The 15,460-nt window shown below is 47.9% G+C and overlaps 1 protein-coding gene across 1 annotated transcript in view; it reads left to right on the forward strand.

The window, feature by feature from the left end:
• SORL1 (sortilin related receptor 1) overlaps positions 1-15,460 on the forward strand; it is an 852,839-nt gene that overhangs the window by 619,144 nt on the left and 218,235 nt on the right. Inside the window, exons 33-34 of the mRNA XM_078682321.1 lie at positions 424-552; positions 1,054-1,180. Coding sequence (XP_078538447.1) covers positions 424-552; positions 1,054-1,180 — 256 coding nt within the window. The remainder of the gene's footprint in view (positions 1-423; positions 553-1,053; positions 1,181-15,460) is intronic.

Raw genomic sequence — 15,460 nt, forward strand, 5'->3', positions numbered from 1 at the left:
TAGTCGATGGTGAAGGCGATAGTGTAAAAGACCAGTATGCTACAGCCATCAAGGCTCTCAATACTTGTTTCAATGCTTGCAAAAATGTAACAAGGTCCCCTTCACAGCAGCATCTTTACCCTGAAGAAAATGATCCTGTTGGTGTCGAAATTTTTGCATTTTTTCCCATTGATTGGACTGGACACATATGGTCCGGACTCCAGCAATGGAAAAGTACTCATAATAGTTATTTTTTCAGATGTCATGCATATGTGTACATTTAATCCTAAATGTACAAATACATCAGGAAGATTCATGTATTTCTCTCATTTCAAAATAACATTGGCATATTGTTTTCATTTAAATGTCAATAAATACACTCTTATCTTTTCAGAGATGGTTCTTTTTTAGATGCCTGGCGCTAATATTCAGTATATTTTACAGCTACTCAGAGCCCGTTATCATGTGCCAATGGATCCATGTGCGAGGATGGAGAGATGTGCATTTCGTTGCCAGACCGATGTGATGGGTTCCTGGATTGCTCTGATGGCAGCGATGAACGGAATTGCACAGGTGAGTATCAGAGTTGCGCTTTTACTTCCAAGTGGATTAAAGGGGACTTACATGTCCTCTGCGAATCACAAGGGCTATGTCTAGGACCGTAATAGAGCATCATAATGGGCGTAGGCACATTTTGCAGCGCTCAAATGCTTAAAAAGGACTTAGCATAAGCCTAGGTCCAGGTAAACTTGTAAAGCTGAACTCAAGTTAGATAGTCCCAATGAACTTAAGCCCAGCTCACATGACTTTTTCCAAGCTTTGTGAGGTAGGAAACTCATGTAGAATACAATTTGCTTTTTTGTACATCGGGCACTTGCTGCAGTTCCCATTCCCATCCCCTCCTCCCAATGCCACAAGCAACATCCGTGCTTTATATTATTATTTATTTTGTAGCTACGCAAGGGGCAGTGTGTCCCTTTTGAATCTTTTATGGTGTAACACTGCATACCGTTTCAGTACTATATTTGTCTCCTAGTTTAATACCAAACTAACTAAGCATTTCTATCTGCCTAGATGATATTGTTTTTTACAAAGTTCAGAATCTCCAGTGGACTGCAGATTTCTCAGGAAATATAACATTGTCATGGACTCGTCCTAAAAGAATCCCTTTGGCGTCATGTGTGTATCTACTGTATTACAGGTAATTTGTTTCATATGTACTTGTCAATTATATGCACACCCACAATAATATAGAGAGTAAGTTTGAATTGCGCATTAAATGGACATGTAAATTTTATGTTTTACTTTTCAATCTTTGGTATTATTGTCTGTGGCAAATGGTTTTTTTGTTTTAAGCTTGATATGGAAATTCTAGTTTTATCAACCCTGTGAGAATAGCAGACCCACTTTTAGAGGCTTATTTATGAGCTGGTTTGCTTCGCTCTTGTACCACGCAACTTGGTGCAAGAGTGACGCAAACCTTACACGCGATTTATGAAGCCAAGCAAGGAGACTTTTCAATGGCCCTGAGTGGCTTCATAAATCTGGAGTAAGGCAAAACAGCCAAATTGCTGTGTTGCCTTACGCTGTCCTGGGAAGGCATTCCATGGACATTGCGTGGGTGTTCCTACATAACGCTAATGGTTTTTGATGCAATCCCAGATGTACCATAACTGGTAGACCTTGGGATGCGCCAAATAGATAAGTCTTCTCAGGTGAGACGTAACAAGGAGAAATATCTTTATTTCGCCATATCTGATCGAGGCTACTAGTCGCAGATTCCTTAACGCAGAAAATCCCCCAGGCGCGAGACTGGACCCGGAAAACCTTATTTCCCAGCATCCCTGCGCGCCAGGAGGGGCAGCGCCATGCGACTCCACCTGACGTCCTCCGCAGACGTGAGGTCAGCTAGGCCACATAAGCCCCACACCGGCGCGCTGACATCAGTTTTCTTCTTTTCCGCGTGCAACGCGGACCCAGATAGTGTTACTGCCTGATTTAGGCCTTTCCCTTTTCGCTCTTGACCGTTTTTTCTGGGTACAGTGTGTGAATGCCTTCAGGTTTTAAAGCGTGCTCATCTTGCGCACGACAGATGTCGGCAACGGATCCCCATTCCATCTGCATGTGGTGTTTTGGGAGAGCCGGATGAAGCTCCTCTCGGCTCGCATGTCCAGGTCGGCGTTGTCGCCGTCCCCTGCGGACGGCTTCAAGAACCGCCGCTTCCGCCTCAGATATCGTCCTTCTCCCACACCGCAGGAGCGTCGCTTGCCTATTGGTAAGTGTCTCAATTTGTCCCTGCGGACCGGGTTCCGGCCTGCTGGGGGAGTGGGCCCTCCGCGGGTGGTGCAGCCCCCGCGTCATCACCCTAACCGCCGTTCCCCGCCGCGGGGGCGACTAGAGCCCAGATGGAGGCCTATGCGGCGGCCTTGCAGGCCTCGTTGGCTCCTCCTCCTGGAACGTCTGTAGATCCCTTGCCGGGTGCGGGGCCATCCGTAGCGTTGCTGGCAGCTCCGGTGCCGACTGGTTCAACTCCAGGTTCGGAGGATGTGGTGTCATCTGGGTGCTTACCCTTCTGGGTTCTCTCCTTCGGACCACGGCACCTCTGCTCCGCCGCAAACCTCCGCAGGGGTCCCTGCGGTGTCGCGGAATGTTGACAGGGCTCCGGCGTGTTCCCGAGTCCCTCTCGGCCTGCTGGACAGGTGGCAGCCAGGTCGTCGATTCCTCTTCAGACGCCTCTTTGTCGCCAGAGGTTCGACGGTTGATGGAGTCCTCCTCTCCGGGGACGGGTCGCTGAGTTGTTGCATTTTCCCAGGCGTCGTCTCAGGATGGTTCTTCGCCGTTTCCACAGCCGCAGTCTTCACCGGAGATGCCTCAGGTTCCTCACTCTTCGGACCCCCTTCCCCCTTTCCGGACTTGACCTTTCCTTCCACTGGTCGGCCTGGGGGACGGCCGCCTTAGTCTGCAGCCGTCACCCACAGAGGAGCTGCTTTCCCCACCGCGGGGCCCTACGGAGGCAGGTGCAGGCTTCGCTTGAGCTGTCTCCACAGCTGCGGGGTTATGCGTATAGGAGATCCAGCAGCCCACTTCCCCCCAATTCATCGTCTGGAGGTCCTCCATCAGGGCTCTGGCGGTCTGGAGCTGATTTTGCCCTTCGAGGCTTTGCTCCACAATTCCCTCATGGGGGCTTGGGGTCGACCCGCCACGGGGGACCCGGTGCCGCAGCACCTCCTGCACCACCACTGTCCTGCCCCTCATGATCCTGTCTGTCTGTCTTTCTCTTCACCCTTCAACCAGGGACACTCTTTTGCAGACAGCTTTTCCCTCCCTGTCATCGGTGTTGTCCCCTCCATTGCAGGAGGCGCGCCGGTTGGATTCCTGGGGGCGGAATGTCTTTACCTCCAACAGTGCGGCCTTGCGGGCCTTTAACACTCTTTGTGTCCTGGCAAGGGCCACTTCTTGCTTGTGGGATTCGGCTGAGTCCTTTCTGTCTACCGCTTCTACTGAGGGTACCCGGGTTGATCTCCGGCACCATGTGTTGGATGGCTGGGAGCTGGCAGCCTTCAATCTTCGCTCCGCTCTGGATGTGTCGGAGGTGCTTGGTCGTGCCATGGCCTCTTCAGTGGTCCTTTGTTGCCATGCATGGCTACGCGATAGTGTGTTCCCAGAGAATCTTCGGGAATGGTTGGTGAACCTTCCCTTTGATGGCATTCTGTGTTCATTTTACGTCTTTTTCACAGAAAACTTTAGTTGTGATGTGACCTAAAGTCATACATTTATTCTCGCTCTCTTCTATCCCCACCTTCCCTATGATTCGGCTTGTGTTCTGTCCTGCGGGACTTGTTCTAGTCTTCCGATAAACGCACTATGTCACCAGCCATTACTGGAGGGCTGGCCTCTACACTGACACGTGATATTACACATGGCATCACGGAAGTGACCTCGATGGAAGTGACATCAGATATTAAGAGCTCACACATGTTTATCCGGTATATCATGAGTAAGCGCATTAGGAAATGTAACAAATTAGAATTGGTGTTGGGGTTGTGCCAAAAAAGTAGTGCAATCCAAACGCAAACTCTGGGCCTCAGCTATTACATTATGTTTTTTTTTAAACCCTGCCACAAAGAAATTGGCAACAAGGAGAAGCATGGTAGTATATCTGTTCTGCCTAATTTGTTGCAAAGTTTGGATTTTAAATATTTTATGGGGTTAAGGTATCTGCTGCAGAGGTGTCAAGTAAATCTCAGGAAATAATAATAATAATGGTGAGATAACTTCGGAGAATAACGCATTTGTTAACTCTTTCCGTGCTGATGACGGAACCGCTCCGTCATCAGCCGTGGTTGCGCTGTGCTGATGACGGAGCGGTTCCGTCATGGCCCGCCCGACGCGCCTGCGCGGCGCTGATTTCGCGCCTGCGCGGCGCGTTCTATTAAGCGGGCAGGGCCATGACGGAACTGCTCCGTCATGAGCACAGCTAAACCGTGGCTGGTGATGGAGCGGTTCCGTCACCAGCATGGGCCCGACGCGCGCCCCTCCCCCCCGCCCCTTAGCGCTGCGGCGGTGTGGTTAAAGAGATCTGTGTTAAAGAGATCTGTGTTAAAGAGATATGTGTTTTGTGTAGTCCCATATTAGAAGCAAAGTAGTATAGAAGGTTAAGGTGTCTTCTACAAAACACATCATGTTACAAAAGAAAAACAAAACAGTGCTATTTAAATTATTTGTGTAAATACTAGGACAGACCAACACATAAGACATTCTGACAGTGCATGCACGTATATACAGGGACTGAACAAAGTCAAAAGCCTGCCAATCCGATACCTGTGAAGAGACAAGCTGTGTGCTTTTGTTTCCGTTGCATTTGCATTAAAGTGTGATGTTCTAGGACACCCTAGGTCATGATACGCGATCCAAAGGACGTCTGATGGCCCCTTAAATTCTGCCTTTATCTTTGGCCCAGCTGAAAGTGATGAAAGCTCCCATCGCTGCCTGCATGTTGCTGCTGGGAATAGAAAGTAGACAATGTACAGGCACTGCTGAAAGTGTCACTGTCTCAATAAATCACACTGGGACAAGTTCAACATATTTCTGTGGGGTCCAATCTCTTGGCAGAGTGGACGGCGTCTACCCTGGAGTCCACCCTGTGAAATAGTTGTTTGTCGCCCTCTACCCGCGTGTACCCCCAACTCGTGCCCTGGTCCTGTGGGACACATTCTAGTGTTCCAGTAAATGCACTGTGTCACCAGCCACTCCCCAAGGGCTGGCATCTACATTTACCCTACACCAGAGGTCTTCAAACTTTTTGATGCTGCGACCCCCGCTTTTGAAATATTTTAAGTGTAAGGACCCCCTCCTGAAAAACATTTCTAGAACTTGGTCCTCCTCATCATTGCCAACTATCGACAACCATAAACTTCCCCAATTCCCACAGCAAATCATTTTTACTTTGGGGAAATACATTAAAAAGTGTTTAGCAAACCAAAGGTCAGTGAGTGTTGGGGCATGGTCAAAGGTGTGCCTAAAACAAAAGGCCTCATTTATGAGGCATTGACGTAGGGTAGCACTACAAGTCTTCTTGCTTCGCTGCCCGACGCCAATGTGAAAGGGTAGGAATGCACCTTATTTACTAAATATGGTGCATTACTGTCCGTTCCACCTGCGTTGGCGCACAAATTTCTGCCTAACGCCAACATAGGTAGAATTGTTTTTGTGCAGGAAGGGTTACCTTCCTGCAAAAAAAGAACCCTGATGGGGGGTTTCCTCTTTCTATGTGTGCTGCAAAAGCAGCACTGCTGCAAAAGCAGCACACATAGAAAGAGGAAAAAAGAGGAGAAATTAAAACAATACTCCTCGTTATGCCTGCTGTGGGGAGGCGTAAGGTTCTGGCACTGCCACAGGTTTACACGGTTTTACAAATCTGGGGCATCGTCAAAATCCATGGGTGTTGTTTGGGAACACCCACTGCAATGCCTATGGAACGCCAACTTGACATAGTGTCAGGCAATGCAGTGACTTACACTGCTATGTCTTACTCCATACCTATGAGGCCATGCAAAGCCATGCAGGGTAACTGCGTCGCCTCATAGATATGATTGAGACGCTTGTGCTGCTAAAGCTTAAAAAAAAGTGACGCTCCGGCAGCGCAAGCCTCTCATAAATCAGCCCCAAAATATTTTGTTCGTTTTTTAGGTCTTTCACCATCAGGTAGCTACATATAAAATAATGGTAGCGTAAATGAAAAATAAATGTACTCAATGGGCAATGCACTGTAGTACATTATGAAACCTCTACTATTTAATGCACTGCGGAGGGCTGTGTGTAATTAAGTAGACACAGAATTCAATTTGGTGGGGGCAGTGGAGAATAGTGACTTGTGTATTTTTAGTGCTATGAGGTCACAGCCTGTGACAGAAAGCACAGTGAATGTGTAAGTCGTTATTTTATACTTGCATTACACTCATTATAATATAGACTGCTACAAACTGTGCAAATAGTTTTAGGATAAAATGGAGCTTCCAAAATGTAGATTTGAGTAATATAAGACCATAAGTATTGTTTTTTTGTTGCATAACTGTCCCTTCCACAGCTCCCCAGGGGTACTAAGCATGGTGTAAATATAGTTATGGTTAAAAGCATGCACTTCACAGCCCAGTTGTTAACTCTTTGCACAATGCTGGGAGTGATCCAGCAATTAAAACCAGAGCCACACCCAAGCACCCTTTACATTTGCGGATTAACTCCTAGCGCACATTTGCATGTCATTCAGGCAAGCAGGCACCCTGGTATGAAGACTTACTTGAAGGATTGTTTTACCAGGCCTCTTCGTTTTACAGCAGGGGACTCATATACATTCAGCTAAAGCATGTTATCGCCTTGTCTTTTACCTTAAGGAAAATCACATTTTGTATTCAAGGCAGAAGTTAGGCCTGGAAATGTGCAACCCCCTTCCTAGGACTCTAAGGTCTCCCTGGGGGTCGTGCCCCTTAGATTGAAGACTGCGGCCCTACACCCATCCATCACAGGTGTCACCGGTCAGGTGACTCTTCTAATAAATGGGGCCTGACAAACGGGCCCGTTATAGGTACTATAACAATGCCTTCCTGTCGCTTTTCCAGTTACAAGAGGGCCTAGGCCCCTAGTCACCACAACTGGCTTTGAGCATTGGCTCTTTGGAGTGTCCATCAGCACTGACACCTGCCCATGGCATACATTCTCTTTTGATTATATATCCTACAAGCCACCTGAACACCTAACGGCACCTCTCTTCCCAGCATTATGTGCCGCATATTTATTTTTTAAATATTTATCGCTACTGTGCTTCCCGCACCGTAGCCTTTACTTTTTTCTTGCATGACGGCTTCCAAAAGAATGAAAGCTGTTCCCTGCGCAACCCAACTGTGTGTACAGCGAAACAGGGCCTGACTCACGTATGAGTGGACTTACAGCACCATCTTGTGGTGAGCCGTGGAACAAGGTTGTGTTTCAGTATACTCCAGGTTTTACCAGCACACCCAAGACGATTTATCCTAAACTGCAGCTGGTACAGTTACCGTCAGTTGATAATGCTGCCTTCTCAATGGTGTGGTATGATACCACACATGGAAGGATTTTTTCCAAACGTGTTTTCATGTAATGCATATTGTAAGGTAAAGATTTAATGAAAGTTTTAACGTAAACTAAAATGTGTTCATCTACATGCTGCCAGAAAGGATTGTGGTCTTTGTAAACAGCCACTGTTGAGTGCCACTGTGATTTAATCGTGCTTTAAATTAGAATACTTAATTTTAGCAACATGGTGCAGGAAATTTTTTCTTTCAAAAATAGAGAACGAGTTGAGAGCCCTCACTGGAAGTCCATAAAAAAGAAGTTGGGGGATGACAGTGTTGTTTTAAATAGCATTGGTAAATGCAATAGGTTTCGCCTATGTGAGTAATACGTTTTTTGTTGTTGTAAGTTTTAGCTTGGTGAGCATTTGTGTAGTATATTCCTTTTTGACCGGCAGAGTTGCTAAGGAAATCATGTAAACACAGACAAGTCCCCCTACTTCCTGCCTCTATGACACAGTGCTCAAGTGGCAGACAGAGTTCTGGGTCAAAGATTACTGTTGGGAGAGCCAGCAAAGATTCCACTAAAAGAAACCAAGCAGTTCCCCTATCTCTAAATAACCTCTACATATCTTATAGCTGAGAGAGCTCTGGCTTTATTAGTGTCAGCTTGCGCAGAGCAGGTAGGAACTTTTAGCCATGCTCCCCTCGTACCACAGATATAACACGTTAACATAGCAGTGCACAAGCAAAGGTTTGTGCTCTTGGGTAATGTACTTATCATGAAGGAGCGGGGCTTTCCTTTCCAGTTAATGAGTGAGGAGCTGAGGGTACAGCTTCTCTATCACATATTAACTTGATCATAGTGCATCAGAGCTTTCATCTCGTTCTAGCATATATACGGTGATTAATTAAAAACCCTAACCGCAAAGCTAAAAGAAGCAACCAAATTATTTAAAAGAAAGTTCAGATAATATAGTATTAAAGTAAAAAAGCTGCCGATGCTCCAGATGTTACAAGCCCTCCAGGAGCATCAACGCACATAGGATACATGAAAACCCCAATACTGGAAGTTCCATAAACAGCAGACACACTTGCATACAAGCAACAAATGCATTGAAAACACACGTGTGTGAGTAGGTGACATGCAAACTGTGAAAATAAAATTAAATAATTGATAGGGTAAGCCAAGCCAAGGATCTGTCTCAGATCTTGAATCTGTGCAGAATCCAAGGCCTGGAAATGTTTGGTCTATGATTTACATAGCAAATATACCGTAAAATACGATAAAGTCTCTTCAAAATACATTTTTTCTTTAGCATGTAGCATCTTTGAGATTCATTCATCACATTATAGCAGCTCACTGAGAAGTACTTAGTGATACTTTTTAAACATGAACCTTTAGTGAACTAAGAGACAAGGCAATTGTCATGTAAATCCTGTACTGGCCCACATTATTATAGAGTAATATTTATTATGTTTAAACTCTGTGCACCTTTCAGCTGTTTCTTTACAGCAAGAGCTCGACCTGAAGGGATTGCCGCACTTTACATTAGCATGCTTTACATTAGACAAGGTCACGTTCAGTGTTTATAGGGATGGGGAAGTGAAGTGATTTGCCAAGAATCACAGGACGTTGAACAGACGCCAGATCAAAAGTCGACAGGCCTTGCCGTAACGCCACATCCAGAGGACTGGGATGGCAAGTAGACCGAAGCCACATGAAAGCTCGGCTCATTATGGACTCGAGGTTACCGCAGGACCTCGAGCTGGGCCAGCGTCAGGCTTCAGGCACGAGCCTGGCTCGATCTTTCAGTGGCTCGTCCTCCTCTAAGATGGAAAGAGATGAGCTAGAATTTAAGCAAACTACAGGAGAAGAGCTCCAGGAGCCAGGTGGAGAGCTAAGTTCTGAATTACTAGTAGCAGGACTATAATGCTGGGTCCCTAATAGCTTACTTAGCCAGGGTCCCTCTCCCTGGTGCTGCTGGTCACTCCAAACAGAAGACAGAAGAGAGGGGTGCTGAGTTTTAAAGGAAGAGAAGAAGGGAGTGTTGAAGGGACATAAAACATGAGAAAGGGAGGAGAAGGAGTAACTACAGCCTAAATGAAGAGAGAAAGATTAATGGATAGGGGAGGAAGGGAATGGGGAGGATTAAAGAAGGGAATGAACAGGACAAAGTGAGACTAAACAGAGAGAACATGAGAGGGAAGGAAATGGTAGATAAAAAAGAGAAAAGGAAAGAAAGAACATAAAGAAGACAGGGGTAATAGAGTAGAACGAGTGAGTGAGGAGCGAGGATCAACAGAAAATAAAAATACAAATGAGATAAAGAATGATGATAGCATAGGCTAGAGAAAGGAGACAGATAGAAGATTGCAGCAGTTGGGTCAAAGAAGGAACAGAAGATGAAAGAATATGGTTCAAGGAGAGATAAAGGACCAAGAGTAGAGGATGAAAAGTTTGATTGGATATGGAGGAGCGAGAAAATGGATGGAAATGTGCATTGTTTTGAAGAGAAGGGGGCAAAAATATCAGTCAGTGTAAAGAAGAACATGTATATACTGAGTTGCAGACACAGAGACAGACAGAGTACACATGTGTATACGCATGCACTCTCACAGCCAGAGAGATGCACTCATAGATTCATATCCAAAGCGATAGAGACACTCATAGACAAGCATACAGAAACGTATTGAAATGCAGATTGTCAGGTGCAGAAAAGTAGTACAGATACACACACGGACAGTGACCGACTTAAAGCTAACCCAGACACAACCGATCTGATAGAGACATTTAGCTGCAAATTCCTTATCTTAGAATTTCCTAAGCATCAGGCTAGAGCTGGAAGACATTTGCTCGAGTAGTACTGTTGTGCAGCGGAAGTGATGTCTGCGTCACCTATATAGGTGGCAGCTCGGTGCGCTGGCATCAATTCTTTTCTTTCTGAGACAGCTAGCGCAGATCCGTAAAGAGAGCTACTCTCACTTTTTGACAGGTTTTAAAAAAAAAAAAATGTTGACGATTTTGGTGTGTAGGGATTTCCTCAATGTCAAAAAAGACTTCTGGATTCAAGCCATGTGGCGCTTACCTCTTGTGCCTAGAGCGTGACCACGACTTGAAGTTGTGCCCCTACTGCAGAGCCATGGCTCTGAAGGCTTTGAGGGTGTGGTCTCTCAAGCTGTTCGCCCCAGAGGTCTTGTGCCCAGTTGCGAGGAAGGTCCGGTTACTGCTCAGGAGTCTTAAGTCCTTGTTCTCCCACTCAAAGTTGTCGGGTTGGTCAGGTAAGGGGCATAAGAAACACAAGAAGTCAACTTCTCCCTCTCCATCAGGCCACCATGACAGAGGAGTCTCAGCACCCTAGGCCTTGTCCGGTGGAAGCTGAGCTTTGGTCGGCTCCACGCTTTCCTGTCTTTCCAGGAACCAGAGCGACCTCAGCCCAGATTAAAGAAATCTATGACATCATGTGCCACATGTTTGGGAGACCTGAACCTCCCAGTGCGCCTTCAGGCCCGGGAGGCTCAGAGGGAGCAACATTGGTTTACGCTCTGGCAGCTCCGGCCCCCACACCGATGCCCCCAGTGGATCTGATGGTGGATCCGTCCCGGGGTTGGTCGTGCCTATGCAACGTTTGCTAGCTCTGAGCCGAGACTCCTGCTGCCGATAGCCCCATTCATATCCCAGATGGGTGCCAATTGACGCAGATTCCGGCACCAACTGCACTTTTGGGTCCTTGGTTGGTTCTTCAGCCTTATTTTGAGAGGCTAGGAATGGAGGAAGATTAGGAGGGGTCGCTGGACCATTTACAAGACCAGCCTGAGCACAAAATGCACAGTACGAGGAATTGGGGGAGGCCAGTGGACTGGATACCTCCGCAGATGCTGGCCTGCTTTCTCCCACTACAGTGGCTCCGGAGGAGGGAGCTTCATATGCTATGCTGGTGAGAAGGGCAGCCGAGGTCCTGGAACTTCATCTCCCTTCAGTGGAAGTCAAGGCGAATATCTTAACCAATGTCCTGCAGTCAGGTGTCTCCTCCTTTGAACCTCTCCTGCTTTTCAATTAGTCCTAGACTGATGTCCTTTTGGGAACCTGGTCCAAGCCCAGGGGCTCCTGTGAATAGGACAGTGGCTAAATGCTGTCGCCCTGCACTGGGCAGCCCAAAATTCATCACAAGCCACCCTACCTCAAGAGCTTGGTGGTCCAGACCTCTACCTCACAAGGCATGTTCCCTTCCGCACCCCCGGATAGGGAATCCAAGGGAGTGGATGGTTGGGGCAAGAAGATTTTTTCTTCAGCCAGCGTTTCATTGCAGTCAGTTAACACTGCATGTCTATGGGCCGGTTCTGCACACTCGTTGTGGGAAACAGTTGCACAAGTGCTGCCGCAGGTCCCATAGGAGGCTGAGGCCATTCTCTCTCAAGTAGTATCAGACAGAGATGCAGCAAAGTTAACCATTCATTGTGGGCTTGACACCACCGACTCGCTGGGCAGAGCAATGTCATAGACGGTGGCTGTTCAATGCCACGCCTGGCTGAGAGCTTGTGATTTTTCTGGGGATATCCAGGCTTCCCTCCCGGACATGCCCTTTGATGGCACCAGTCTCTTCGGACACCAGGCTTCCGTGGCCCTGGAGCACTTTAAGGACTCGTGGGCTACAGCCAAGTCTTTAGGCCTTTTGGTGACCGTCCACCCCTATTTGCTTTTCGCCCTTTTGTTTCCACAGAAGGGCTTTCAGCCGCGCCAGCCATATCCGAGACACAGTACTGTGCAAGTTCAGGGACCTCTGCGCGGCTGTGGGCGCAGCTCCTTTCGAACCCGTGGGTCAGGTTGCCAGACATCCACTCAGTTCACTCCTCCCCTGCAGCCTCTAAACCTTCCTAGTCCAGCTCTTCAGGATTGTAAGCGGCTGGTTGGTGGCAGGATCGGCCATCACTTTCATCACTGGCAAAACATCACATCGGACAAGTGGGTTCTGCAGATAGTCTGAAGGCGCTACTCCTTGCCCCTCAAGATTACCCCTGTCTCCATGCTTCTGACTTATGACCGGCTGACAGAGGACCACCTGAAATTGCTTCAGGAGGAAGTCGGGACTCTCTTGGCCAGGATGGGGTTCCAATGTCAGCAGTAGGCTGTGGATGCTCTTCCTGCTGCTTTCTGATCCCGAAAAAGGTCACGGTACTTCTTCCTCTTCTAGATCTACAAGCCCTCAACCACTTCCTCAAAGAGGAAAAGTTCAAATCGCTCACTCAGTCGCAGGTCTTGTCTGACCCAGACCCCGGATACTGGATGGTAGAGTTGAACTTGCAGGATACCTATTTTCATATTCCTGTCCTGCCTGTCCATCTGCGCTACCTACGATTCACGGTAGGTCACAACCACTTTCAGTTCACAGTGCTCCCCTTTGGCCTTACCAGTGGCCCATGGGTATTCACCAAGGTGATGGCGGTGGTCGCAGCTCATCTGGACAGATCCGGGGTGCCAGTCTTCCCCTGTTTTGAGCGCGCCCCGGACTGTCCTCTCCCATCTCCAAACTATGGCGAATCTCTTGCTTTCGGTGGGGTGCACTATCATCGTGCCGAAGTTACACTAGACTCCCTCTCAGACGCTCCATTTCATCAGAGCTGTTCTGAACACAGTGCAGTTTCGGACCTATACTCCCAAGCGGCAAGTCCAGGATATTCAGGTTATGGTTCCGAATATCCTGGAGTTTGGTGAGGCTTCTGGGCCTCGCGGTCTCCTGCTTCCTGCTAGTGACACATGCCAGATGGCATATGTGGGCTCTACAGTGGGGCCTGAAGTTCCAGTGGGCGCAACATCAGGGTAATCTCCAGACATGGTGCATATCTCGGAGGGATGTGCACAGGATTTGTATTGGTGGCTGACCAACCACGATTGGGTAACAGGCAGACCCCACTTCCTTCCCGTGCCAGATCACACAGTAGTGACAGATGTCACTCCTGGGATGGGGTGGCCATCTGGGAGAGGTGGAGATCAGAAGACTCTGGTCTCTGGCGGAATCTGGACCCCACTTCAAGTTACTGGAGCTCTGAGGTATTCACTGGGCATTGAAAGCTTTTGTTCCTTCCATCAAGTGAAAGCTGGATCAAGTGTTCGCGGACAACACCACTGCCATGTTTTACTGCAACAAACTGAGTGGGGTGGGGTCCTGGACATTTTGTCAAGAGGCCCTGCATCTCTGGACATTGCTGGAACAGCAGGGCAAATCCCTGGCGACTCTACATCTGGCACGTTCCCTGAACACCAGGGCAGACGAACACAGCCATTGATGCCTAGCGGATCATTAATGGCATCTCCATCTGGAGGTGGCGCAAGGTCTCTTTTAGAAGTGGGGAGAGCCTTGGCTAGATATATTCGCTTCTGATGAGAATATGCATTGTCAGCAGTTTTGTGTGCTTTAGTTTCCAAGGCGGTACTCACTCTGCAACGCTTTTCGTCTTGAGTGGAGGCTCAGCCCTTTGTACGACTTTTCTCCAAAACCACTCCTGTCCAGGGTGCTCAAGGCGATCAGGAGCAACCGGGCCCTAGATTCTTGTGGCTCCGGACTGGACACCGAGAATTAGGTATCCCAAGCTTCTCCAACTAAGCATTGATCCTCCGATCATGCCGCCCCTTCAGGAGGATCTCTGTTGCAGCAGCAGAGGAGGGCATCCACTTGAACCTGTCAACTCTATGCCTTCTTGTGTGCAGATTGAGCAGTGGCAGTTGACAGCATTCGACCTTCCTCCTGAAGTCTGATGTGAATTTAGCAGCCAGGCTTCCGTCTACCAAGACCGTATATGCCTGCCAGTGCAAGAAATGTATAAAATATTGTACAGAAAGGTCTATTGACCCTCTTTCTGCTACCCTCTATAAAGACCACCTTTTTATTTTAGCCCTTCCCCAGCATGGCTCTGCTCTGAGCATTCTTAAAGAGTAACTTTAGGCCTTGTCTGCCTTCATGAGGCTTCCAAACTAACCCACTATTTAAATCCCCTATTGGAAACCAATTTTTTAAGGGGCTTGTACATATGTTGCCACATGTCTCATTCATCATTCCTCAGAGAGACCTTAATTTGGTTCTCACCTTCCTGATGTGTACGTCATCCGAACCTCTGCACAACTGCCCCCTCCAGCTGCTTTCCATCAAAACAGCCTTTTTAGTGGCAATACCTTCTGCTAAGAGTATTAACAAATTGTAGGCTCTGTCATCCAAGCCTCCTTACCTGACCAGCTTCCCTGATTTCTATGCTGCTTTACACCCTTCTAAAGAGGAGGAGTGACTCCACCATCTGGATCCAAAAAGAACGTTGTCGTTCTACCTTGACCACACTAGAGTTCCGGATGGATGACCAACTCTTCATGGGGTACGTTGGATCAAAGAAAGGTTATGCGGTTCAGAAGAGGACTATTTCGCGATGGGTCGTCCTCTTCATCAAGATTTGCTACTACTCTCTGGCCAAGAAACAGCCTCCTGAGGGCTTAAGAGCTCATTCCACCAGAGCTAAGGCTGCGACCACAGCGTTGCAACGTGGTGTTCCAGCCCTTGACATTTTTCAGGTGTCAACATGGGCATCACTGCACACGTTCACTAAGCACTGCTGCCTGGACAGTCGAGTCAGCAGGGAGGACCTTTTTGGCTGCTCTGTCTTGTAGGACTTCATGGTCTAAACTTGCCTGCAGTCCCTCCTCCGGGGATGGTATTGCTAGGGTATCTATTTTAAGGTTCGGAATCTGAGGCTAGATATCTATTTAAGTTACTTACCTTTGGTAACGCCTGTTCTAGTAGAGGTATAATCTAGCCACAGATTCCCTACCGACCTACCCATCCTCACCGCACTACAGACTGGTTTTTAGTGCCAGGGCTGATCCCATTGAGGGCCTTAGTTGTTCTAAATACACCACTGTCAGTGCACTTCATGGCTCTGTGCTCTGGGTGTGG

Source organism: Lissotriton helveticus, chromosome 3_1, assembly GCF_964261635.1.
Source record: "Lissotriton helveticus chromosome 3_1, aLisHel1.1, whole genome shotgun sequence".
NCBI lineage: Eukaryota > Metazoa > Chordata > Amphibia > Caudata > Salamandridae > Lissotriton > Lissotriton helveticus.